General features: G+C 42.0%; 1 protein-coding gene across 2 annotated transcripts in view; it reads left to right on the forward strand.

The window, feature by feature from the left end:
* The window catches only part of WDFY2 (WD repeat and FYVE domain containing 2), a 170,568-nt gene extending 145,351 nt beyond the window's left edge, over positions 1-25,217 (forward strand). For both annotated transcript variants that reach the window (XM_084879439.1, XM_084879440.1), the window contains 5 exons: positions 10,007-10,112; positions 14,194-14,295; positions 15,113-15,243; positions 18,136-18,244; positions 19,271-25,217. In XM_084879439.1, the coding sequence (XP_084735565.1) occupies positions 10,007-10,112; positions 14,194-14,295; positions 15,113-15,243; positions 18,136-18,244; positions 19,271-19,300 (478 nt within the window). In that variant the 3' untranslated portion in view covers positions 19,301-25,217. The remainder of the gene's footprint in view (positions 1-10,006; positions 10,113-14,193; positions 14,296-15,112; positions 15,244-18,135; positions 18,245-19,270) is intronic.
* Positions 25,218-25,616: the final 399 nt, after the last annotated feature.

Raw genomic sequence — 25,616 nt, forward strand, 5'->3', positions numbered from 1 at the left:
GAACTCAGCGAGGCAGGTTGATGAGATTAGGAGCCACCAGTGAGAACAGCTTTAGATAGGAACAATGGCAGAAGGCTTTTGTTAGGGACTTTATTTAACTCAAGTTTAGTAATAAAGTCAACTCTATGAGGAGCTCTCAGGTCAGAGAGCTACAATAGAAGTAAACTCCTCAGCATCAGGTGGTGTCACCTGTTGGAGTGGTTTAGTTGTGAGTACCTGAGGGGAGTCATGGGAACTGTTGGAAGTAGGAGGATGGGATTCACAAAGAAGGTGTGGGAAAGAAAGGGCCAAGGCATCAGGCAGGGAAGGAGAACTCATGGGCCCCCTTTCACAGCAGCATTCCTTTGCCCTGAAAGTTGGCCGCTGGATCAGTGTTCAGTGTTCAGTGACTCTTGTATTTAAATAATGCCTAATATTTAGTAAAGAGCTTTCAAAACCCCCAGAAATCCTCCTTCCTCTCCCCCCCCTCCCCCCTCCCGCCCCCCACCATACACACACACAGTTTAATCTTACGATAACCCTCTGAAAGAGAGAAAGCAGTTATTTTTTTAATCTTTATTATTGAAAGTATTATAAATATCCCTCTTTTTCCTCCCTATTGCCCCCCTCCACCTGGTTTCTACCCTGCCTTAGGCCTTTGCAACCTTATTGTCTGTGTCCACAGGTAATGCATATAAGATCTTTGTTAAATCTCTTCCCACCCCACCCCACCCCCTTCCCTCTGAGAATCGTCAGTCTGTTCTGTTTCCATGTCTCTGATTCTATTTTATTCACCTGTTTATTCTCTTCATTAGATTTCTTATTTATTTTGATTTTTAGATTCAGTTGTTGATAGATATGTATTTATTGCTATTTTATTGTTCATATGAACGATATTTTTCTTCTTTTTCCTCTTCTTAAAGAATGCCTTTAAACATTTCATATAATACTGTTTGGTGGTGATGAACTCCTTTAGCTTTTTCTTTTCTATTAGGCTCCTTATCTGACCTTCAAGTCTAAATGATAGCTTTGCTGGGCAGAGTAATCTTGATTGTAGGTCCTTGCTATTCATCACTTTGAATATTTCTTGCCACTCCCTTTCAAGCTGCATAGTTTCTATTGAGAAATAAGCTGACAGTCATATGGGTGCTCCCTTATAGGTAACTAACTGCTTTTCTCGTACTTTTAAGATTCTCTTTGTATTTTTCCCTTGGTATTTTAATTATGATGTGTCTTGGTATGGTTTGCTTCGAGTTCCTCTTGTTTGGGACTATCTGTGCTTCTTGGAGTTGTAAATATTTCTTTAACCAGATAGTTTAAGAAAGTTTTCTGTCATTATTTTCTCAAATGGGTTTTCAATATCTTTCTCTCTCACACTTATGGCACCCCCATAATGTGAATGCTGGTATGCTTGAAGTTGTTCCAGAGATTCCCTTCACTACCTTTATATTTTTGGATTATTTTTTCCTTTTTTCTTGTCTGTGTGTTTTTTCCTTCCTCATATTTTAAATCATTGATTTGATTCTCGGATTCTTCTAGTCTACCTTTGAATCCCTTATTCTTTATTTCAGTCAGTGTGTACTTAATTTCTGACTAGTCCTTTTTTGTGTCTTTGGCATTGAAAGTCTCACTAATGATCCTTGAAAGTCTCACTAAGGTCCCTTGGAGGTCTCATGAAGATTCTTGGGTAGCCTTATAACCATGGTTTTGAATTCTGAATCCAATAGTTTGCTTCCATTTCTTTCATTTGTCCCTGCATTTTGGCTGTTTCCCTGTGTTTGTTTCTATGTATTAAATAGAACTGCTATATCTCCTGGTGTTGGTAGAGTAAACTTGTGTAGCAGGTGTCCTTTAGGGCCCAGTGGCTTATCCTTTTCAGTCACCTGAACTGAGTTCTGTAGGTGGGTACCTTTGTGGACTGTGTGCACAATCAACTTGTCGTTAAGACTTGATTGCCGGTCAAGGGCATGTGCCTTGGTTGCGGGCACATCCCCAGAGGGGGCTATGCAAGAGGCAGCTGGTCGATGTTTCTCTCTCATCAACGTTTCTAACTCTGTCCCTCTCAATTCCTTTCTGTGTAAAATCAATAAAATATATTTAAAAAAAAAAAAAAAGACTTGATTGCTATTGGTGTCATTAAGAGAAATTGACCTCCAGGCCAATTTTCTGTGAGGACCCAGCTGGGATTACAGTGAGAGAGCTGCTGTGCAGGAGACACCCCTATGGAGCAGGACTTGCTTCAGTGATGCTTTGGTGTTCACTGAGTCTGCCCTCAGATGTGTCACTTATGGATGTAAAGAGTTGTAATCTTGTGTGGTCTCCCACTGACCACTGGGTACACTGGCTCTTGGGTCTCCAGGGAGATGCAAGGTCAGCCACTGCTTGGGACCACCCATCAGGAGCTACAAAGAGATCTGCAGATTCCTCATATTTGTATCAGTTTTAGAAGTTCCCAGGCGAGGCCCAGCTCTGAAGCAAAGCAGGCTGCTGCTAGTGCCGGGTCTTGGGCCTTTTATTGATAGATTTGGGGCACTCTGGCCCAGCTGTTGCTTGTTTGAAAGATTTTAGCAAAGTCTGAAGCTTTAGCAAGGACAGGCCATTCAGAAAAGCTGCTGCCACAGATATGGTGGGGTCAAAGGGAATCACCAGGGTGGAGCAAACAGAAGTAGCTGCCAGTCAGCTCTGTTCCTGGGAGATCCCAGCACAGGAACAATGACCCTGCGAGCACCTGCATCTGGGAGAAAGCTGCCCCTGAGTTCCTGCCCAGATGCCAGACCATCCAGTTTCTCTTTGTATGTATCTGGGTCACCAGGAGCCTCACCCTGGCTCTGGAGCTCAGAGAAAGCAGAACCTTGTAAGTTCATTTCGTGCACTAGCCCTTTAAGAGGAACAGCAGCCTCCTTGTCACTGAGCCCCAATCCCTGCTGATTTTTACAGCCCATAGTTATGGGGACTTCTCTTCCCAGCTTTGGGACTGGGAGTCTAGTATAGAGCTGGGACTCCTTGTGCTTCACAGGGGGCCTTCCCAATTAAAAAAAGTTGAGACTTGATTGCTATTGATCTTCCTCTCAATTAAAAAAGTGGCGCACTGAGATACTGGTCCAGCCCATTCTGTGCCTCCGCCCCTCCTACTAGTCTCAGTGTGCTTTCTTCTTTACTTCCCTAGTTGTAAGACTTCCATTCAGCTAGCTTTCAGTCGGTTCTGGATGATGGTTGTTCTTTATTTTAGTTGTAATTCTGACGTGCTTGTGGGAGGTAGCGAGTACCTGCATTTACCTATGCCGCCATCTTGGTTTCTCTCCCCAGATATCATTTTTTAGATAAAAATACTGAGCTACCATCCATAAAGACTTTGTGGCAGTTTAAGTCTCCCAAACCTTAGTGCAGTTTGAACTAAGGAAGTTATTTAGAACCTTCTTTGTTTTCAGCACTGCACTAGGTACCAGAGATAGAAAAATAAAGATTGAATAACACATGGTCCCCACCATGTCATATGATGTTTTCTCTTTTCTAATTTAGAGGCCAAAGAATTTCTGCTTAGGGGTTGAGGCTGCCCTTTTTTCTGTCCTGCACTCACTTATTTTCCTACCTTCCTCAGGGTGACTAGTGCTATTAAGAGTTCCAAATCAGGGACTGAATTGGTCAGTTGGGAAACTGGGGAGAGCAGATAGTACCAGAGCTTCCCGCCCTCATGGTGGGGAGACTGCCTTCCCCCTTCTGGAAATGTCCAGCCATAGCGTGGAGGACAGCTTCACTCGGCTTTGTCCCAAGTTCTATAGCTTCATACACTCTTTCAGCAGCAGAAATACAACATTTTAGTAACTAGTTTGATTTTGTGGGTAAGCACCCCATCAAAACAGAGATAGCTTTAACACTAGAGTAACTGAATGATAACAGCAAAAATGTTTCCAAGTCCAAGGGGGAAATAGGTTAAGAAAGTATGCTTCTATACAAAATTTTTTTGCATTGCAACCATTTTGATATTTTTTGTTCCCTGCAACAAAGGGAACATAATTATGTGCTAGCTCTGGAGAGGGAAAGGAAAAGGAAAAGGTCCAGTTTTAGGGGCCAGTTATGTTTTCCAAATGTCAGTTAACAGTTGTATGAATTTTATTGAAGCATAAAACTGGACATTTATTGCCCCATGCCCACCTTGTCAAATCCAATAATGATACAAGGGCTTTTAAAAAAATTATTATTTTTTTTATTTCAGAGAGGGAGAGAGAGAGAGAAGCATCAATAATGAGCGAGACTTATTGATCAACTACCTCCAGCACTCCCTCTACTGGGGATCAAGCCTGCAACAAGGCATGTGCCTTTGACCAGAATGAAACCTGGGACCCTTCAATCCACAGGTCAGCACTCTATCCACTGAGCCAAACCAACTAGGGCACAAGGGCTTTTTAGATCCTTTTTTATTCTTAGATAATATCTATCATTCCATGAGCAACTTTAGGACCATAATTTTTCTTATAACAATGTTTCTAAGACTTTTTGGCAATTTAATTTAATGGTAACGATTTAAAGTAAAGATAAAAAGTCTGTGTGGCTGAAACTGATTTGGCTCAGTGGATAGAGCATCGGCCTGTGGACTGAAAGGTCCCAGGTTCGATTCTAGTCAAGGGCATGTACCTTGGTTGTGGGCACATCCCTAGTAGGGGGTATGCAAGAGGCAGCTGATTGATGTTTCTCTCATTAATGTTTCTAACTCTCTATCCCTCTCTCTTCCTCTCTGTAAAAAAAAAAAATCAATAAGATATATTAAAAAAAAAAAAAAAGTCTGTGTGGTCCCTTGTGATGGGTCTCTCCTTGGGATCTACAGGTTGCCTGAGGCTTGGTCACAGCTGTGACCCTTGGCACTCATGGCTTCTGTATTTTCTTCCTATTCTCACAACCACAGCCATAGGTTTCTCTCTTCCTACTCACTTACCATGTGTATGACTTTTGTTATAATCATCCACAAAGTCCCCGATACTATTAGGAGATGGAAAAGGGCCTAAGCTGACATTTGGGCAGATGTTAGCCTGTGCCTGAAAATCCGATTCTGTTAAGAGGATAATGACTTCTTTTCCCTTTTGCTTAAGAAGCCTCAGACACAGGACCAGCTTCATTGGTTCTGTAACCTATGTAGCCACACAAGGCCCCATGCTTAAGATGTCCTCACACTTACTTTAATGCTCTCCTGTCACTGTATTGTAATTCTCAAATTTTTAACAAGGGGCCTGTATTTTCATTTTGCAGTGGGCTCCCCAAACTCTGTAGCTGTGCCTGATCAGATATATGTTACCTCTGGGGCTGGTGAGAAAGGAAATGAAGCCATCCCACCGAGTAGAGACTTTGTAATGGCAGATACTGGTGGCTGTGGAAAGTGGGGTTTTTATGCAGATATAAGATCATTGGCATTGCAGCACTCACCCATGAAATAATAACTAGTTTTGAAATGCTTTCTAGTATAAATGCTACTGGGATATCAGATGAAACAATTAATGCAAGGTATAGTTTATTCTTTATAACCCTTAATCTGTGAGCCTAGGGGTGTTCTCTCACCTTGTTTTTAACTGCAGGGTGTTTGTATTTTGAATCAGTAAATTAAGAAGTCCCTGAGCAGCTTTGTTGCAAAGCTTGGAATCCAGCATTCATCACTGTGTTCCACTCTTCTGTGTTGGAATGTTAATAGTACTGGAGTTCCATAAATAATGTGTTTGTTGCTGAATGTTGCTGCCACTTACGAGTGGCAGTACAGTTTCTTTTGGAGCTTATTTTGGTTTTACAACCAAATCAAGATGTCTTAACAAGTGAAATGTAGTTCAAATTATAGGATTACGAGTCTGTTCAACTAGATAGATTTTCCTTCTTGCACCTGAGTGTCAGAATGGTGGCACTCCAAACTTTAAAATATAGAAAATAACCAGGACAGATAGAAAACATGATTTTTTTAAATGACTATGTGCCAAAGATTTTATATTAGTCATTAATTAATACAGGAAATAATAAGATGTTATAACTAGTTCCAAGAAAAATCCAAAGACTAGATAAATGCATAGGCAATGGAAAATGTGGCAATAAATTTGTAAGTAGAATCACAATTGACTACTGCCCTGGGAGAGTTGGGGCATGGAGATGAGTTGTATCTTCACTGGACAAGATTCATTTGCAGTAATAGCAGTTTTCTATAAATTACTGAACTATAAAATAGTTCAATTAAATGTGCAGACCCCTTTAAAAACAGATAACCCAGAAGGGTGTGCTAGACAACACCTAACATTCCATTGAACAGATATCCAGTAATTTCGTTCTGCCCATTTCAAAGTCACAGTCTACCTGACAGTTTTCCCCCTCCTCTCCTGTAATTATAATCTCAAAGATTATTGTTAATCACAAAAAAGGGCCAGTCTCATAAGGTGTGGCCTAATTATTTACATTGGTGAAGTGAGAGTGGTAATTCGCATATTGGCCTTCTTGGTTTGCTTTGCAAATATACAGTCATACAGTATTAAATAACTATTAAGTAGCCTACAAAATTAATTTCTCTCTGGAAGTTTTCATAAGGAATCTTGGGTTGGGCTACCCCAAGGCTAGGAAATCAAACCACAGAAACTCTACACCATATTTCTTTCACTATAATAAGCATAACCTTGGTTGAATTCCTCGAGATTTCCCACATTTGCTAGGTGCTTGCCTTGGTAGCTTTTTTACCACCTGTAAGGTACTGCAAAACCAGGTACCAGGCCAGTTTCCTGGGAGAACTTTGGAAGCTTGGCTCCATTAGTTCTTAAAGTGGCTAGTCATATCTAATTCAATGAGCATCATTTTCTAATGATATTCTAAGTAAGGGCTTGGTTGCTCAATTACATCCTACAGATAGATTCTAACTGAACCTATGAAATAGGTATATTGCCATGGAAATTACGGACACTCAGTAACAGTTTTTAATTCTGGGAGTTCACTAAGAACTGGATATCATTTTTAAATGTTTTCATTTAGCTTCTAAAAACAGAGTTTAATAAATTGTAGGTTAGAACTAGCATAAAAAGCTAAAAAAAAAAAAAAAAAAAAAAAAAAGGCATCCTTACATACTCAGAAAATGGAACATTAAAACATTAACAGTATTCCAGAAAACATAGTAAGATTTCCTACTTTGGTTCATTCAGTCCTTTATAATTAGTTCTTGTTCTGCTAGTTCTTGGTTTAGTAGTCCACACTCATGAAGACATCTGCATGCAGACTTAAAAGCTCACAAACACATATAACAAATTTCTACTGTGACAAACACATCACTTTTCATCACCTTAAAGTGGCAAAAATGAATCCATTCATTGACATGACTCATGTAGCATGTCTTAGAAAAATAAGAAGCAAATACATATAAACTTAATATGCTTTGTAATCAAAGTTTCAGTATTCTGACTTGGAAATTATCTAACTAGGTTGGTGTCCAAAGATTATTAAATGGTTAGCTCAAGTTATTAGTCTTTTTTAAGTTACTTAAATATTTAAGTTATTTAAATTATCTTTAAGTTGATATGCTATGAAACGTAATTGCTATTTATATAAAAAGTTTATCAGGAAAAGTTTTGTATTTAATTGAACATAAATGTATATTTTTTTATAATCTTTTTTTTAAAATATATTTTATTGATTTTTCACAGAGAGGAAGAGAGAGGGATAGAGAGCCAGAAACATCAATGAGAGAGAATCATCGATCAGCTGCCTCCTGCACACCCCCCACTGGGGATGTGCCCGCAACCACGGTACATGCCCTTGACCGGAATCGAACCCGGGACCCTTCAGTCCGCAGGCCGACGCTCTATCCACTGAGCCAAATCGGTCCCGGCATTTTTTTATAATCTTAAACATACAAGCATAATATTAGCTTATTTGGCCCATTATCCTATATAAATTTAGGAGAAATCAACCCAAATAAAATAAAATGTACAGTTACATTATACTTAACACTGATAAATCAGAGAAAGACAGCTGTGTTTAAAACTTATCATACTAGTCTCATTTGCCAAAGAGTTACCTTAATTTTGTGAACTTGGATTCTAAAATATTTATTAAGTTAAATAACATTTTCTGTAAAATAATATTTATTTTTAAATCCAGTAAATTTAAAGTTATATGGGTTCAATTTTCTTATTTTCTTGAAATTTAGGAATATTCTATTTGTAAGTACTTGTTATCTTTATTAACCAAACAGAACACATTTTATAATTTAAAATGCGCTATAATCTAATTTCTTGATATGCTCTGGGAATAGGAAAATGTTCCATATACTACAAAAGATAAAAGCCTTGCCCGTTTGTGTGACTCAGTGGTTGAGCTTCAACCTATGAAGAGTTCAATTCCCAGTCAAGGCACATAACTAGGTTGTGGGCTCGATCCCCAGTAGGAGGCATGTAGGAGGCAGCCAATCAACGATTCTCTGTCATCATTGATGTTTCTGTCTCTCTCTTCCTCTTCCTTCCTCTCTGAAATAAATAAAAATATATATTAACAAGATGCCTGGTGCACAGATTCGTGCATCGGTGAGGTCCCTCAGCCTGGCCTGCGCCTCTTGTAATCCCGGACCCCAGGGGGGCTGATGTTGGAAAGAGATCCGGTTTTGGCCCCATCCCAAGGGACCCCATCGGTGCATGAATCTGTGCACCAGGCCTCTAGTATGCATATAAGATCTTTGGTTGACCTCTTCCCACCCTCCCCTCTTCCCTCTGAGATTTGTCATTCTGATCCATGTTTCCATGCCTGTGCATTAAGCATCTGCTCCCAGCGGTCATTGCACATCATAACTACTGGATGGTCGGGTGATCGTTTAGGCTTTTATATATATAGATTAAAAAGATACAGACTTTTCTGAATTGTAGGCACAAACACATAGAGCTTAATAGTTTTAGTTCTACAGCTTCAGCCACGGGTCAAAAGTAAACACAAAACATCACCAGTCCATATTTCAAAGTGCTGCTCTTCTTCCCGAGGGCACAGAATTCTTAATTGATTTGAGCTCAAAATAGAACAACATTCAAACAAAAATGACCAAGAACTCAGATTCCCTGCTGTCTCCCACCCAACAGAAATTATATCTCAAGAATTTTTTGTTAGATATCAGCTTGTTAGACCATAAAACTGAATTCTCCATCATGGCTGCCACCAAGAGGGAATGATTTGTCAGCCATAGTAGTAAATTGTGCTACTATGAGCATATGGGTGTATAAATTCTTTCTAAATCTTAGCTACTGTAAATTGTGCTACTATGAGCATATGGGTGTATATATTCTTTCTGATTTGTCTTTCAAATAATATATTCCTAGAAGTAGGATCACTAGGTCAAATGGCAGTTCCATATTTAATTGTTTGAGGAAATGCCATACTGATTTTCATAATGGCTGCATCAGTTTGCATTCCCCCCAGCAGTGTGCTAGGGTTCCCTTTACTCCATAGACTCACCAGCACTTGTTTGTTGTGGTGAGGTGATACCTCATTGTGGTTTTAATTTGCATCTCTTTGATGACCAGTGACTTTCAGCATTTTTTCCTGTGTCTCTTGGCCAGCTGTATGTCCACTTTGGAGAAGTGTCTATTTTGGTCTTTTGCCCATTTTTAATGTATTGTTTGTCTTCTTTTGTTAAGTTGTATGAGTTCCTTATATATTTTGGTTATATAAAATATACCTTTTTAAAAACAAAATCATGACTCTTGAATAAGTATAACATGAACACATGCACATAATTGTTTATATAATCATTTATGGAAAGAACCAGTAATATGTCACAGCCAATTTAACAATCAATCAGTCTTTCTCCTTAAATGTAACAAAGATTGGCTGGCCTCAGGATCTTAAATAAGCATTTTGACTTTTAAGCCTTGAGTACCCTCCCCACGGTTGGCATATTGACACTTCCAGCCCATTTCTAAGGTCTGCATTTGGGGCTCAGCAGTGAGTGTGCTCATTCCCTGACTACTGAGCTTCCTTCCCTCTGGGCTTTCACTTGCTCTTCTGCATGGAGGCTAACTCCTGTTTTCTTTCACAGTGACAAAATCCAGGCCCTCTCCTATGCACAGCACACACGGCAGCTCATCTCATGTGGCAGTGATGGTGGCATAGTCATCTGGAACATGGATGTGGAGAGGCAGGAGGTAGGTGCACTGGGCTGGGCTCTGCCATCTTGGCTCTGCTGAAAAACAGCTCAGCCGCCCTCCTGCTGATTTCTTTCTTTCTTTTTTTTTTAATATGTTTTATTGATTTTTTTACAGAGAGGAAGGGAGAGAGATAGAGAGCTAGAAACGTCGATGAGAGAGAAACATCGACCAGCTGCCTCTTGCACACCCCCTACTGGGGATGTGCTCGCAACCAACGTACATGCCCCTGACTGGAATCGAACCTGGGACCTTTCAGTCCGCAGACTGACGCTCTACCACTGAGCCAAACCGGTTTCAGCTGATTCTTATTTCTTTTACAATTAAACCTTGAAATAAGACATGATATGTTCGAAGAAAAAAATTTGGGTAGAAAAGGAGTTTCTATTTTTTTGCCTCTCACAAATTGGCATTTAACATTTAAATGATGGATATTTCATAATAATTTAGACTGAGAGTAAGCTGTGTACACTTTAAATTTGTTGCAACGTTCACAACAAAATTTCAGATGAGAAAAAGGGACCTCTATTTTCAGGTGATTAATCCTAGGGTATAAAGTGCCCAATGAAAACAGAAAACTCGTGTATTTTATGTATTGATAGAAACGATCACTCGTGTGGGAGAAATGGTATTTGATGAAGTAAAATTCTTTAGTTATTAATAGAAATATTCAAAATAAATATTTTATGCTTCTTTATGAGTCATCTCCTAGATAGTTCTCCAGATATAAATATACTAGAGGCCCGGTGCAGGAAATTCGTGCACGGGGGCGGAGGGGGGGGTCCCTCAGCCCAGCCTACACCCTCTCCAATCTGGGACCCCACGAGGGATGTCCAACTGCCCATTTAAGCCCGATCCCAGTGGGACGGGCTTAAATGGGCAGTCAGACATCCCTCTCACAATCTAGGAATGCTGGCTCCCAACTGCTTGCCTGCCTGACTTTCTGTTTGCCCCTAACCGCTTCTGCCTGCCAGCCTGATCACCCACTAATCACTCCCCTGTCAGTCTTGATTGATGCCTAACTGCTCCCCAGCCAGCCTGTTTGCCCCTAACTGTCCTCCACTACAGGCCTTGTTCCCCCCCCAATTGCTCTCCCCTGCAGACCTGGGTCCCTCCCAACTGCTCTTCCCTGCAGGCCTGGTCACCCCCAACTTCCCTCCTCTACTGGCTTGGTCACCCCTAACTGCCCTCCCCTGCAGTCCTGGTCCCTCCCAACTGCCCTTCCCTGCTGGCCTTATCACCCACAGCTGCCCTCCCTTGTAGGCCTGGTTCCTCCCAACTTCCCTTCCCTACTGGCCATCTTGTGGTGGCCATCTTGTGTCCACATGGGGGCAGGACCTTTGACCACATGGAGCAGCCATCTTGTGTGTTGGAGTGATGGTCAATCTGCATATTACTCTTTTATTAGATAGGATAGAGGCCTGGTGCATGAGTGGGGGCCAGCTGGTTTTCCCTGAAGGATGTCCTGCATCAGGGTGGGGTTCCCTTGGGGCATGGGGTGGCCTGGGCAAGGGGCCTGTGGTGGTTTGCAGGCTGGCCACACCCCCTGGCAACTCAAGTGGAGGCCCTGGTATCTGGGGTTTATCTATCTTCTACAATTGAAACTTTGTAGCCTGAAGCAGAACCAACCCTTCTGCTTGCTCTGTGGCCACAGCCATTTTTGTTGGGATTTATGTATCTTCTATAATTGAAATTTTGCAGCTTTAAGTGAGGCCTGGGCCGGCCAGGGTGTGTGGAAAGCTTGGCTTCCTCCATCACCTGGGGCAACCTTAGCCTCCTACTCTTTCCAGCTCCATGGCTGCCACCATTTCTGTTTGGATTTATGTATCTTCTATCATTGAAACTTTGTAGCCTTAAGTGGAGGCCTAGGCCAGCAAGGGTAGGCAGAAAGCTTGGCTTTCTCCATTGCAGGGGAAACCCAAGCCTCCCTCCTGCTCTCTATGGCCGTAGCCATCTTGGTTGGGTTTATTTGCATATTTGCTCCTGATTGGCTTGTGGGTGTGACTTGTGGGTGTGGCAGAGTGATTGTTAATTTGCATATTGCTCTTTTATTAGATAGGATACTTTGACATTTTAAGCATATATTACTAAGTTTTACTTTCTTTTTTATCTTTGAGTGTCTTAACAACTGATAGGTTTACTGAATATCCCCTTTGACAAGTAGATTGAAGATAACTGTATATTCTCATTTCCCTAGAATGATGGTGGGTAAACTTTTCCATTGGCAGTGTATGCTTTTTATATTTCAGAAAAGCAACGCTGTAAAAAAAGATAAAAGCAATTTCCCAACTTCTTTCTCTGCCCTCACCCAATCTCATTTCAAGAAAATGTTACCCACAATCTAATGCCTTTCAAATGTCAGTAATTAAATGCTTCAGAAGATTAAAACTTGATTTGCTGAAACCATAAATCCACAGGAGTTCTATTAGTAACTAATTAAAATGATCATTATTATTAGGAAGCAGGGAATTATAGAATACTAGAGGCTCATTGCACAATATTCGTGCAAAAATAGGCCCCTCAGAAAGTTCCCACTCCCAGGCCACCTGGAGCTGGCATGTCTCTCTCTGTCTCAAGCACCACTCCAGGAGCTCCCTCCGCCGTCCCCCTTTCCCTCATAGCAGGCTTCACTCCACTCTGCACCTACATATGCAAATTAACCTCCATCTTTGTTGGGTTAATTTGCATACTCACTCTGATTGGCTGTGGGCATAGCAGAGTGATGGTAAATTTGCATGATTCTCTTTTATTAGGTAAGATTGTTTTTCAAAGTACCCTTTGGCCCAATCAGTATAAAGGCATGGAAATCAATGCATTGTGTGCTAGCCATGCTGGCCAGACTATCCCTTTGAGTGTGGTTCTGCATGGAAGCTGCTGAAGGTGAGGCACAATCACAGCCAGTCTGCCCAGCCTCTTCCCTGGCCTAATTGGCCCAACCTGGGCAGAAGAGGACCAGCAGGCTCTTTCCCCTCAGTGCACTGTGGGAGGAAGAAGCGTTCCTCTACCCCCAAGGTCTTTCAGCTGGTCTAAGTTTCAAATAGACGTGGAACAGATTAACAAGAAAAATAACCAAATGTGACACATATGTATGGGAACTCCACATATATGAGAGAGTCAGAGAATTTACATACATGAGAGGTTCAAATACAGAGAGGGAAAATGATGTAATAATGATGTTCTAAGCTAGGAATCACCTTGGGACTTCAGAAGGAAGGAAGGTCATTGTAGGACAGTAAGAAGAGCATGTTCAGTAATTAGAATTTTGCCCTGCCCTATAGATATTCTTTAAGGGACAGATAAAAGTTTTGTTGGCCTTGCAGGGTCTCAAGTGCCTTTAAGCTCAAAAGAATCCCAATACCATCAAGGCACATCTTGGTGTGAGGGGTGACTCATTCTGAGCAGCAGGCAGGCTTTGCCCAGGATGGACAAAGGCCCAAAGGAAGATAATGAAACCAGGTGGTTGGTGGGCAGTCCTTAGAGCCATCTTGCTTAAAATTATGCCTTTTGACATCCAGATATATGAGCACTCGGTACTTGTTGACTATTTTAAATCTTATTGAGTGATTCAGAACTCTAAATGAGCAGTGGAGATGGTTCCATCCATTTTTTTGCAAGTATCATATAAACAGAAATCCCGAGATGTATCTGGTATGGCGAGTGCTGTGCAGTGCTCACCTAGGGAGGTCTGAGACTGAGGAAGCAGTCCCTGCTCTGCAGCGCTGGCAGGCTTTCTAGAAGAAAAGACATGTGAGAGAAAACTATGAAATGGCACAAATGAATTAATTGCAGTAGACGTAAGATAGGGCATTAGTCCTGGATATTTAGGAAGGGATGTTACTATTATCATCTGATGTTCCCAGAGAAAGGTGTGTGGAAGGACATAGCTCTTAAAGATTGATGGGGTCTGAACATGCTCTGACCAGGAAAAGAAACAGCCAGAGTAAAAATCAAATGAACGTGAGAAATTGTGCTTCTGTTTCTTATAAGCATATCCTGATTCTGTTTCATCAGTGTAACTTATATCAAGTAACCTTAGGTTACTGTTTCTCACTGTGACCTGCTGTGTGTTTTATTTGACAAGACCCCTGAATGGTTGGACAGTGACTCCTGCCAAAAGTGTGATCAGCCTTTCTTCTGGAACTTCAAGCAAATGTGGGACAGTAGGAAAATTGGCCTAAGACAGGTGAGTGTTATGGCTGCTTCATCAAAATGTAATAGTGTGGAAATAACTTTACCTTGTGATCTTAGAAGAAATAAAGGTAAATTATTATCATGGCATCTCTTTGTGAGTGCACATTAATTTGTTCCCTTTATCTGCTATAGCTCATTTCTACTGGATTCAGTTTTATAGAGATTTGTCCCCAGTAAGTAATTAAGGGATAGGACTTTAGAATTCTACTGACACTTATTGAAATATACCTTAGAGTTAGAGGGATCATGCTTTAGCTCATATTGGTACCAAACCATGCAATTATAGAAGTGGTATTTATTAATTCTTAATAATTTCGGTGTTCCTTTGTCTTAGTTTTTGTTATTTGGATCTACTTATAGTATGACATTTCAGTCTGATTCCATGCTTGGGTTTGGTCATCCTTAAAACACCAGAAGTTGATTTCATTGCTCACCTAGATCAGGAGTGGCTAGAGTATAGACAATGGATTGAAGCAGGGTTCATTCCAATTCTTCTTCGTGAGGCAGCATAATCTCAGGAGATGGCACTTCCTCATTACACTCAGCTGTACTATTGTATAATCTGCCTGCTGGGTGTTTCTCTAGAAATCATAATGATGATAACCAGAGGACCTAGAATGGGGTAAGGAGGCAGAGGGGAGGTGGCAGTCAGATGTGTTTCCCAGCAGTCCTCATTCTGAATAAACACGACGGGTGTGTCCCTTTCAGTTTGGGGGCAGCCTTATTTAGCATCCTCAGCTAACTGCTGTCGATCAGATCACCGCTGAGCATATCCCGAGCTGCCTGATGAGTCCCGGTTCTCTCCGCAGCACCACTGCCGCAAGTGCGGGAAGGCCGTCTGCGGCAAGTGCAGCTCCAAACGCTCCTCCATCCCCCTGATGGGCTTCGAGTTTGAAGTGAGGGTCTGCGACAGCTGCCACGAGGCCATCACGGATGAAGAGTGAGTCCCAGCAGATTGTCAGGGTGAAGGAGAGATGTGAACGGGAGCTGCACCCCGCACCGCGGGTGCGACTGCTGTGCCCTCACTCCTGCTGGGTTAGACTGTGTTCTCTCTGACTTGGGAGGGAAGAGTACACACAGAGAATGCATCCCTGTGCTCTACTCAACACAGGGTGTGTGCATTGCAAATAGGTGTTCTTCAAGCAGAGCCTTCTGGATACTCATTTTCTTGAGAAGTGCTCAGGAGTTCAGAGTCCAGGAGTCACTTTCGAGCCCAGCTGGTATCTTCCCCAGGAGCCAAATCAGCCCCAGGCTCTAGAGCAAGCATGTCAGACTCGCAGCTTATTGGCCGCATGTGGCCCACAATTAATATTTTTGCAGCCCAGCCAATATAATGGTATATAAGAAACGTTTTAATAAAAATTTTGTAACCTAATTTTTACAATATCCTGTTATACATAATTATTAATAATGATCTACAATGTTTACTAATGACTGATTACTATAATTGCATTGCATTCATTTCCCTTATATGCCTTGCACGCAGGTGCACCATTTCACTCCACTAATACTAGCAGTGAATATTTTAGCAGCCAATTGCCATGTCATTAGTCTTGTACGGACTTGTCTGGCATGCACAATAGGAAATATTTCATTTTCAGAGAACAAGAAAAATAGGTTTTTTTGTGTTACACTTATTTATGCAGTTACTCAGTGTCTGGTAAGTTAATGTTCAAGAAAAAATATTATTTTTTATTAAAATGTTCTATTATTTTTTTTAAAATATATTTTATTGATATTTTACAGAGAGGAGGAAGGGAAAGAGATAGAGAGCTAGAAACAGCGGTGAGAGAGAAACATCGACCAGCTGCCTCTTGCACACCCCCCACCAGGGATGTGCCCGCAACCAATGTACATGCCCTTGACCGGAATCGAACCTGGGACCCTTCAGTCCGCAGACCGACGCTCTACCACTGAGCCAGACCGGTTTCAGCAAAATGTTCTATTATTTTATGTTAACGTTTACTCATTTATTTCAGCCCTTTGTATTCAGCATGTCTCTATCGAAATAAACCTACGTTTCTTTGAAAATTGAAGCGTTTTTTTTTTTTTGTGGCCCGCATAAACTTAAACCTTGTTTATTTGGCCCGTGTTAGCCTTTGAGTTTGGCATGCTTGCTCTACAGGTTTCATTTTCCAGGAAGAGCAAAGCCACTTTACCTAAGAAACAAATGCTACCAGTTGCCCAACTACTAAGTCTGGCTGGTCAGTCTTGCCCAGAAACCTAGGACCTTAGGTTGCTGTGTCTGTACTTAGTATGTGGGACAAATCTATGCTGTCTCTTTAGTGTTGGCTAATTAAAAACTGCCCCAAAAAGTGACTTCTGGACTCTGAATTCCTGAGCACTTCTCAAGAAAATGAGTATACAGAATATAAAAACTGCCCCAAATAAACAGAATGCTCTGCAACAAGTTTTCCTCTTAGTGAATTACAGCAGAATTTCATAGGAAAAGGGCTGTCTAATGCCCCCTCCCCCACATACTTCCAGCACCTTGTATAGAGTAAGACCATGTAAGCACTAGATGGGTGTCTTAAAAGATGCATGTAAATAGAACATTTAAAATGCACCAGAGTAAATGAGCATTTAAAGGGAATTCATGCAAATTAATAAAGTATTCTTTTACAAATAATTCTAACTTATGTGCTTTCCATTATTATTTATCTGTATCATATATAAATTAAAATGCCCTTCCAGAAGTATTTCTGTTCACTGATTACTTTCCACTCATCATTCATGATGAAATGAATATTAGTTATCATTAAAGAGCTGCGTGTGATCTTAGAGATACTCTAGCCTAATTCTTCATTTTACAGATATATAAAGACACGGACCTAGAAGATCTAAGGGTCTGCAAATTAAACCTAAATCCTTAATTCTGAATATTTTAAAGTAACCACTTTTGTTATGCTGAAGATCTAGTAGATTTAGTTATAGATTAAAAGTAGAAAGCAAACGTCTTCAGAAAGCCCCCTGGAACATTTGGGAAAAGCTTTCTCCTTCCATGTCCCTGCCGCCTCTCCCACACCACTGCTCCGCCTCTTCTCCTGCCTTCAGACCCTGGGCAGCTGACAGACCTTCTTACTGAAAAATATGCACAGATTAAAAAACTGCAGAACAGAGAACAGTGTTTGGTAGAGTATTTTACCAGCAAGTCCTGAGATCAGACTTAGCCAAAGCACTGAGGTATTTCGTTTTCTTTTTTAATTTGTCAAAAAACACAGAGATTTTCATAGGCTCTATTAGAGCAACAAGTACCGTATTTTTCGGACCATAAGACGCACCGGACCATAAGACGCACCAGTTTTTAGAGAAGGGAAATGAAGAAAGATTCTGAAACAAATAGTGTCCTAAAATATTTTATATGCATTAAAACCCAACATCACAGTCATAAACACATGTAATCAACCCTGTAAAGTAAACAGCAGCATTTAGAACCATTTTAGAGCCGGGCAAGCACACAGAGACCACACAGAGCCGGGCAAGTAAAAAAACTTTTTTTACAGTATATGTGTAGGCTATATTTGGACCATAAGACGCAGGGACTTTTTCCCCCCACTTCTGGGGGGGAAAAAGTGCGTCTTATGGTCCTAAAAATACGGTAATCTATAAGGGACTTTTGAAACTCTTTCCCATTTTGGAGAATATCAGAATCCTTTATTTAAAAAAACTTTTTACCAGGTCCACCAGGGAATAAAGGTAGATCTGAGCAACATTCCTAACAGTGAGGCTGTTTAGCCATTAGGCTAAAAGTTAGAGTTTAATGTCACTCTAGATACCTTTCATTCCCATGTCATGACTCCTCACTCTTGAAAACATTCTTTGCTTCCTCCAGACGAGCGCCCACAGCCACTTTCCACGACAGTAAACACAACATTGTGCACGTGCATTTCGATGCGACTCGGGGATGGCTGCTGACTTCGGGAACCGACAAGGTTATTAAGGTAGGAGCTCTCACGTAGGAGCTCTCCCTGCTTGGCCCTGTGTGATATGCAGGAGCACCGCGGCTATGTGAAACCTGCTCGGAAGGGCTCCCGCGGCAGTGAGCATTTACATACACGGCCCATGCCAGGCCCTGGTGTGCACACCAACATAAGACATGCTCTTCCTGCAAGGAGCAGCTAGTCAGTTGGAGACATCTCTTAAAAAGACAGTTAATAATAGATCACATATGCAGTGGCAGAAGAGGAATGCAGACAAGAATCGCTTTAAGAGTTCCATTGAGGGAGGCGGTGCTGCTGAAGGTGGCCCTGTGAAGGAGGAGGGATTTGAGATGAGCGTTGAATGAATGGTAGAAGTTGATGAGCCAACAGTTAATAAACAAGACCTTTTCCCCGTGAGACCAGTTAGTCCCCCAGGGTCCCTCTGAGGACCACAGCAGAGGTCCCGATGGAAGGGGCCACACCTGCCTCGTTTTCTGAGAAACACACAGGCATACAGCACAGGCTTGCGCAGCGCACTGAGCTCTGCTTCCCAGGCCCATTCTGGCCCATCCTTACAGGCAGCAGCAGGACACGTTGGTTTAAATAACCCCTTTTGGAAGCTGCCACGTCTCTGAAACTTTAAGCAAGTTTAAAATAAACTCTGGAGTCTCAGATCCTTTATTTTTTAAAATGGACCCCTTGAATTGTTTGGAAATTTAAAAGTGATAAGATATTGAAAGGACACAGCAATCCGGGGCACCCATTTGCTGCCTACTATAGTTTAGTTCCCTCCCCCTTAAATGGCTCTAATCGCTTTTAGTCTCCATTAGCCGGATAAAGATGTCCAGCTGCCATGGTCCTGCTTTTGAGGTTTATGTTATAGTACTTTTTGATGGAAAATACTATTTTAAAGATTTCAGAATCATGTTAGTATAATTAGCTGCTTCTTAAATTTAAAAAAATTTACTGGAATTTAATTATAAGGACTGGTTATCATCAACACAATGTAATTCTAGTTCATTGTATATCTCCTTTTTCTTTTGACAGTTGTGGGATATGACCCCAGTAGTATCTTGATGACACTCCCAGGCATCTGAAAGATAGTGTTTACTCAAGAAATGATGGTTCTAATCCAAATCGTTACTGGAGCTGTAAAGCAGACGTGTGAGAAGAGAGAACCTAAGGAAACTAGCTGAGTTTGCATATTACCTGCGCACAGTGGTGAGCCGGAGAATGAACACTTGGAGGGGACTCTTTCAACTTGTTCATACAATATAAAAGAAGATATTTTTTTAACAAATGGTTTGTACAATCTGGCTTGCTGCATTGTTTGAGTATACTGTAAACTCTGTGGAGTGTTTAATTTTTATATTTTCAATACTTCGTTTTAGTTGTTGCTTTGTGTGTCGGAGAAATGAGGGAAATGTCTGTTCAGGGTATTTTTGGTCATTTTAATGCAGTTTCCATGTTTTCTTCACTTGGGCACAGATCGCCTGGTCAGCATTTTTTCTTCTCTATGTATCTACTCTCGCCTTCATCTGCTTTCACCAGAGTGTATGTATTTACCTCCTTATAAACAGTGTTTCTGCTTTCCCAGAAATTCTCTTCAGTTGAGAGATTCGGAAAGCCATTCATGTGGACTTACCAACTGACTTCTTGAATCACCTGAAGAACGATTGTAATGTCTAACTTATTCATGTTCTTATATCAAGTAGAAATGACCTGATGTTTCTTCCTCCGTTTTCTCTGTCTTTCCCATGTTAAAAAATGCCTTGAGAAAGCTGTTCCCAGCCATTGTCAGCATGGGAGTAGATGATTATAACTCAGAGCTTCAAGTATCAGTGCCTGGATCATTTCTAATTCAATTGGAGCCCTCTGAGCCTTTCATGTTTTAGTTTTATTGACATAGCTCTCCCTCACTTGTATTAAAAACAAACAAAATATTATGTCCTAAAAAAAAAAGGTGTTTTAAGCTAGTTTTTGTGTGAGACATCACCTCTGAACTTGACCATATTCGTTATGTGAGGTTGAATCCTGTTCTCTTCCTCACCATCTGTATTTTCTCCCCCTTTAAAAACTAGAACACTTATACATAAAAGGTACTGAATCTTACAGCTCTCATGTCTTCCTGTTGGAAATGTAAAAAGGGGCTTTAGAAAATCAGTGTGAAGAACTCTGATTTTAAGGGAATCTAATCAAATTTGACAAAAGTGAAATATTCTGTGTTTTAGTGATTCAACTCACAATAATGAATTCCTTTAAAAAAAAATCTTATTCTCACCTATAAAAGTAGAATTTAAATGAGTGGGCAAGCATGCACTATGTGCTTGCCCCATTCTAAGCTCATTACATGTCATCACCTCATTCAACCCTCACCTGTTGGGGGGTTTTGTGGGAATCGCTAACTCTCTTGGGGATTACTATCAGGTTAAATAAAACTTTCAGGTTAACAGCCCAATTACTTGCCCATTCTCTCCAAGTTCTACCTCCACCGTCTCCTGTTCACTTCTGATTTGACCATTTTTTAGTGGTAGTATTTTAAATTCTCCTGGTTTATTTCTCCTTTACTGGAAAGCAAATTTTTCACTCATGATCATTAATTACTTTTCTTTCTAACCAAATGAACTACCAACCATACTTTGGTACCACCCCTAACACTGACCTAGCTGCTTCCTGCGGAAGGAGCTTCCCACAGTGACTGCTGCAGCATCGGTGCTCCCCGTCAGCCACAGGGCACAACAGTCATCACCCGAGACATCAGGCCAGCCCACTGGCCATCCCTAAGCTCAGACGCACGCGTGTGTGTGCACAGAAATGATTACCAGTTGTCCCTTCACTGGCCCCTTCCACATTAACCTTGCTTGCCATCAAGCTGTTAAAGTCAGAGTCCTTACTGCATGATTGCTCTGTGAGAGAGCTTTAAAAAGGGAATTAAATAAAAATATCCAGGTGTCTGTTTTGTAATTGATTACTAGAACCTGCAGCCATTGCTAAGTTGTACATAATGGAGAACTATGTTGGAATTGAACAATAGGGATGGACCACTGTTTCCCAGCTTTTGGAACACGCAGAGGAAGACACAGTGTTAGAAAGGCATGGACCTGGTCAGGTCTGGATGACTCACACCCCGTTGGGAAGGTGATTGTCCCTGTGGGATCACACGTGTACCTCGGTGGCTCTGTCTGTGACCCTGCACGTCACTGTGGCCATCTCCCTCCCAGCGTGGCTGTACCCCAGTCCATAGAGCCACTCGGAGACTGAAACCACTTGACACTTCATTGGTGAGAGAGCCGCAATCACAAACCACAGCTACGTCAGGGTATCCATTTTTCTGCCCTTTTCTTTCTCCTCAAGTAAATGGGTGCTTGAATCTGTCTGTTTGTAATACTGTGAATTATGTTGAATCTCACTGTTTTTGTAACTCGGCGATCTGTGTGTTGGGTGTCTTCCCAGGCATCTTATGGAGATGGAGCTCCATCCCCAAGGGAGGAAGCTGCACCGCACTTGCCTTCCCCCATCCATGTGGACTGTCTCGGTTCTTGCTTTGCCCTGTTGGGTTTGCACTTTACATGCCTTTGTCTGTATTACTGCGACACACAGAGCTCTGGCAGGCGAGGCCTACATGGCTCTGTTGGGAAAGTGGCAGAACTGCACGTAGTTCTTTCTTTGGTAGGATCAAACCAATCACGTGCTCTCAGTTCCTCCAAAGAAACGATATTACTGGAACCTTTGACTGCCTGTATGTCTCCACAGTAGCAAAGGTGGCTTTACATTAAGCCCTTGATGTTGTGTGTCTTTTATATGAGGTCAGTCAACCATGATATATTTGTTTGAATTATTCAAAGAATCATAAAATCATGAAACTGGAAGGGATCTTCAGAGATCTAGAATGTTCCATGCACAAAGCACTAGTTCTACCAGGCTTTAGACTAGCTGAGGTGTAAACAAGAGAATCTAAAAGAAGGATTTTCAAGCAAATTGCTTTTGAACATTACCTGGTAATGGCACGATCAAGGGGAGCGACTTCAGTGCCTTGAGACCGGGCTCCTGGGGAACCAGGTTTGTTCCTTATCGAGCAGATTTGACCCTGTGTTTATGGGGTAGAGGGGTACCATGTAATAAGGCAATTATTGCAGGTCTTCGTCAGTATAAACGTCCCTGCACTTTCCCCACAGACCGCACAGTGGCAATACTTAAGTGGAAATCCAGGGACGTTGTAAGTGCACCTCCAGCCCAGTTGTGTGAAGACTCATAACAAGTTGGCCTTGAGTGAGTTGCTGGGGCTACAGCATTTGCCCTTCCTATGGAACATTGCATGTTTTGAGATTAATTTTTTAAAGCATAATTTGTTTTTGCTTAACATTAATCTATTTTTAAAGCCTGAGTTTTGACTTTTAAGCAAAGAGATAGCTCTAAACTATGTATCAAAGTTACTGAATATAAATATTCATCAAATGACACTCTTTGCCTTTTCATATAATTTATTGTATAAAGCCCTTGTTTGCTAAAATTTACATTTTAAAGTGAAGGGAAGCATTTTGCTAAGTTAAATAATGCTAAGTTAAATTTTTCCTGATGTGAAAACATGGATACCTAGCAATTTGATTGTAAAACACAGAAATTAAGTTCCTTTTTAATGCTCAGTTATCTGGATAATCCTTGAGATTCCAGTCCATTTCGGCCAACCATTTGGTAAGGGCTCCCTCTCTGCCAGGCTTGGAACTGGGCCTGGGATGACAAGGTCCATTTCCGGGCCAGAGCGGAGGCCACGCAGATGTGGAGATGGGCCATTTCAGTACAGGGTGGGTGGGGCCAGAGGGACTTGGCTGAGGAAAGTCTTTGCTGATCTGGGAGCGAGCTGACGGGTGAGTTGAAGAAGGAAATGACTTTCCAGCCTGCAGAAACAAAGGCCCATGATCTGGCATCAGCCTGCTGCATCGGTGGTTTGCAGTTGCCAAAAAATATCAAGTTCTGGGCCGCAGTCCTGGAGCCTGTGCTCTCCTCACTCTGAGACACAGATGCTCCTGACTCCAGAGAGGGAGGCCACACATATTGGCCTTGAGGCGTGTGTTTACCTAGAGGCTCATCAGTTTTAGAGACAAGGTTTTCCTGCCATCCAGGCTAGTATCAGAGTTACTTTTTCTTTGGAAATGCCTAGAATTGTTTTCTTAAAAAGACCCATGGTAACTAATTTCTGAACTTCCGGGTACACGGCAGCTCGCTGGAGGCACTGAGGCGGATAGAGCCGGAGACCATGCAAGGACATGGCCTGGAGGGATCTAATGGCACAATTACGTAAGTAGGCTGAGCTAGCTTCTCCCCTTGCAAAGGAATGACCTTGACCTGAGCAGGAGGAGATTGTTCTAGACAGCTGGCACCACACTAACATGCAGAGCCAAGCCTTTGGTACAGAAGCAGCGTTGTCTCAGTGCAGTGTGGCCAATGTGATCAATCCTCCTGGCGTGGCCCTCTCCAAGCAGAAGGGAACTTTTTCCTCAATGCAGTGACAGTGAAAGGGGCGCTGCCAGGCAGGGGTACCCCACCTCTCACCGCGGGGCTTGGCACTTTCTAGTTCCTGCTGTTCCTTCCATTTGCCTTTGACCTTCAGTACCCAAGTATCATATGTCCATAATTTAGTTTCAGAACATCCATGTTCATATTTCAACTTTAACTTTACAACCATGTAGCATATACTACTGATTGAGGGGTTTTAATTTTGTCTTTAAATGTTGTCCTTCCCTCCGAGAAGCATATATAGGCCTAACATACCAAAGAAATATCTAAAAATTAGATCTGTCCAAAGTTGGAATGGGATCCCTCCTGTTAGTTTCCCAGGCCGGGAATGGGACAGTATGGCCCCTTGTCGGTGATGTGGGAAGGAGGCCACGCCCAGAATGAGGGTGGAGTTTGATGATTGTCCTTAGGAACCCTTCCAGGCCCAAGATCCTGTGACTCCATGAATGTCATTATGGAGTCAGTGGCCGAACCTGGGGACTGACTTAGCTCAGATAAATGGGAGCATATTGCAACATCTTTGTCTTCTGTTCTGCCTTAAAATGTTCATGTTTATGAGTCAAAAGTGTATCTGACTTTCTTTGGAAGAAAGTGTCAGGGACTACAGGTTGGTTTAAAAAAGGTTAAATTTAGAATCTGGCCTTGATATTCATGATTCTTTCCTCCTCCCCTTTTCCCCTCTTGGTTCTCTGGGAAACATGAGAGGGAGAACTATAACATAGAAAGGGAAATGGTTTGGGTGGGGGGGGGGGGGAATGTTTCACTTACATACACTTTTTTTCCCATTTAAATGGATGACAACCTTATGTCAGTAGCATACACCAATATGAAGTATGGACCAAAATACTGTGTTATTGGTAACCATTGTACTCTCATGTATATTGTGTTTTATGCCATTTGCCTTGCTTTTAAATGACTTTTTTTTTTCAATGTACTGTTTTGTGAAAGAAAACCTATGAAAAGTAAGACTGTTATTAACTGGACAACAGGGAAGGTGCTAGCCCCACCTCATGCCCGTCGACCCCTGTAGCCGTAACCAGGGGCGTGGACATTCTCCTCTGCCCGCCCAGCGGTCTGTGGCCACCCCAGAGCCTGGCTGCAGTGGGCATGTTACTTGAGGATATTTTTTTTCTTTTTGAAGTGAGATTCTCCAAGGGATCCAACTGACGGTGTAAAAAGCCTGAAGATAGAACAGATTTCTCAAATGTGGTTTCTGTCACTGATTCTATCAACCAAACCAAGCAGCCTTGACATTGACTTCCTGAATGTGATCAAGTGGGACTGAGCAGGGATTCCCTACAGTGTTAAAATGTCTATTCAGTTCTACTTCAGATGCTGCTGAATGTTGGGAATGTATCTAAACTCTGCTCACTTTCCCACTGTGCTTCCCTCCAACTGAACTGTACGTGTCGCCATTACCAATGTACGTTAGCAACGCAAAGTCGCCTCCATGGTTTAAAATAAATATCTGTGGAAACTATCTGCATCTGTGGCCTCATCGTTGCTGCTGTCCAGCTATAGCACATGGCATGTACACCCCAGCAACCTGCTTTGGGTTAACCATGAGGGTGGGGGTAGGTCTCTGGCTCAGCTGTCAGGACCCCTAGGAGAGCAGCAGCAAAGGTGAGCCACCATTCACCCCAGACTCTGAACACAGCAAATGGGCTGTAGCATGTAGTCCCTGTTATGTCCTCTGTTACCTGCAGTTAAACTTTCCAAGTGAGGACAAAGGGCTTCAGGGCAAAGACAGCCAGGGAAGGCCTCTCTGACATCATTAGGCCCGTTTTATGGACAGGAAAGTAGGCGGGAAGAAGTCAACGGTCTGCACAATGTCCAACAGCCAGTGAGTGGGGTGGCTGGGAAGCACTTCACCCTCAGC

Source organism: Pipistrellus hanaki (genome assembly GCF_964339955.1).
Source record: "Pipistrellus hanaki genome assembly, chromosome: 3".
NCBI classification, from domain to species: Eukaryota; Metazoa; Chordata; class Mammalia; order Chiroptera; family Vespertilionidae; genus Pipistrellus; species Pipistrellus hanaki.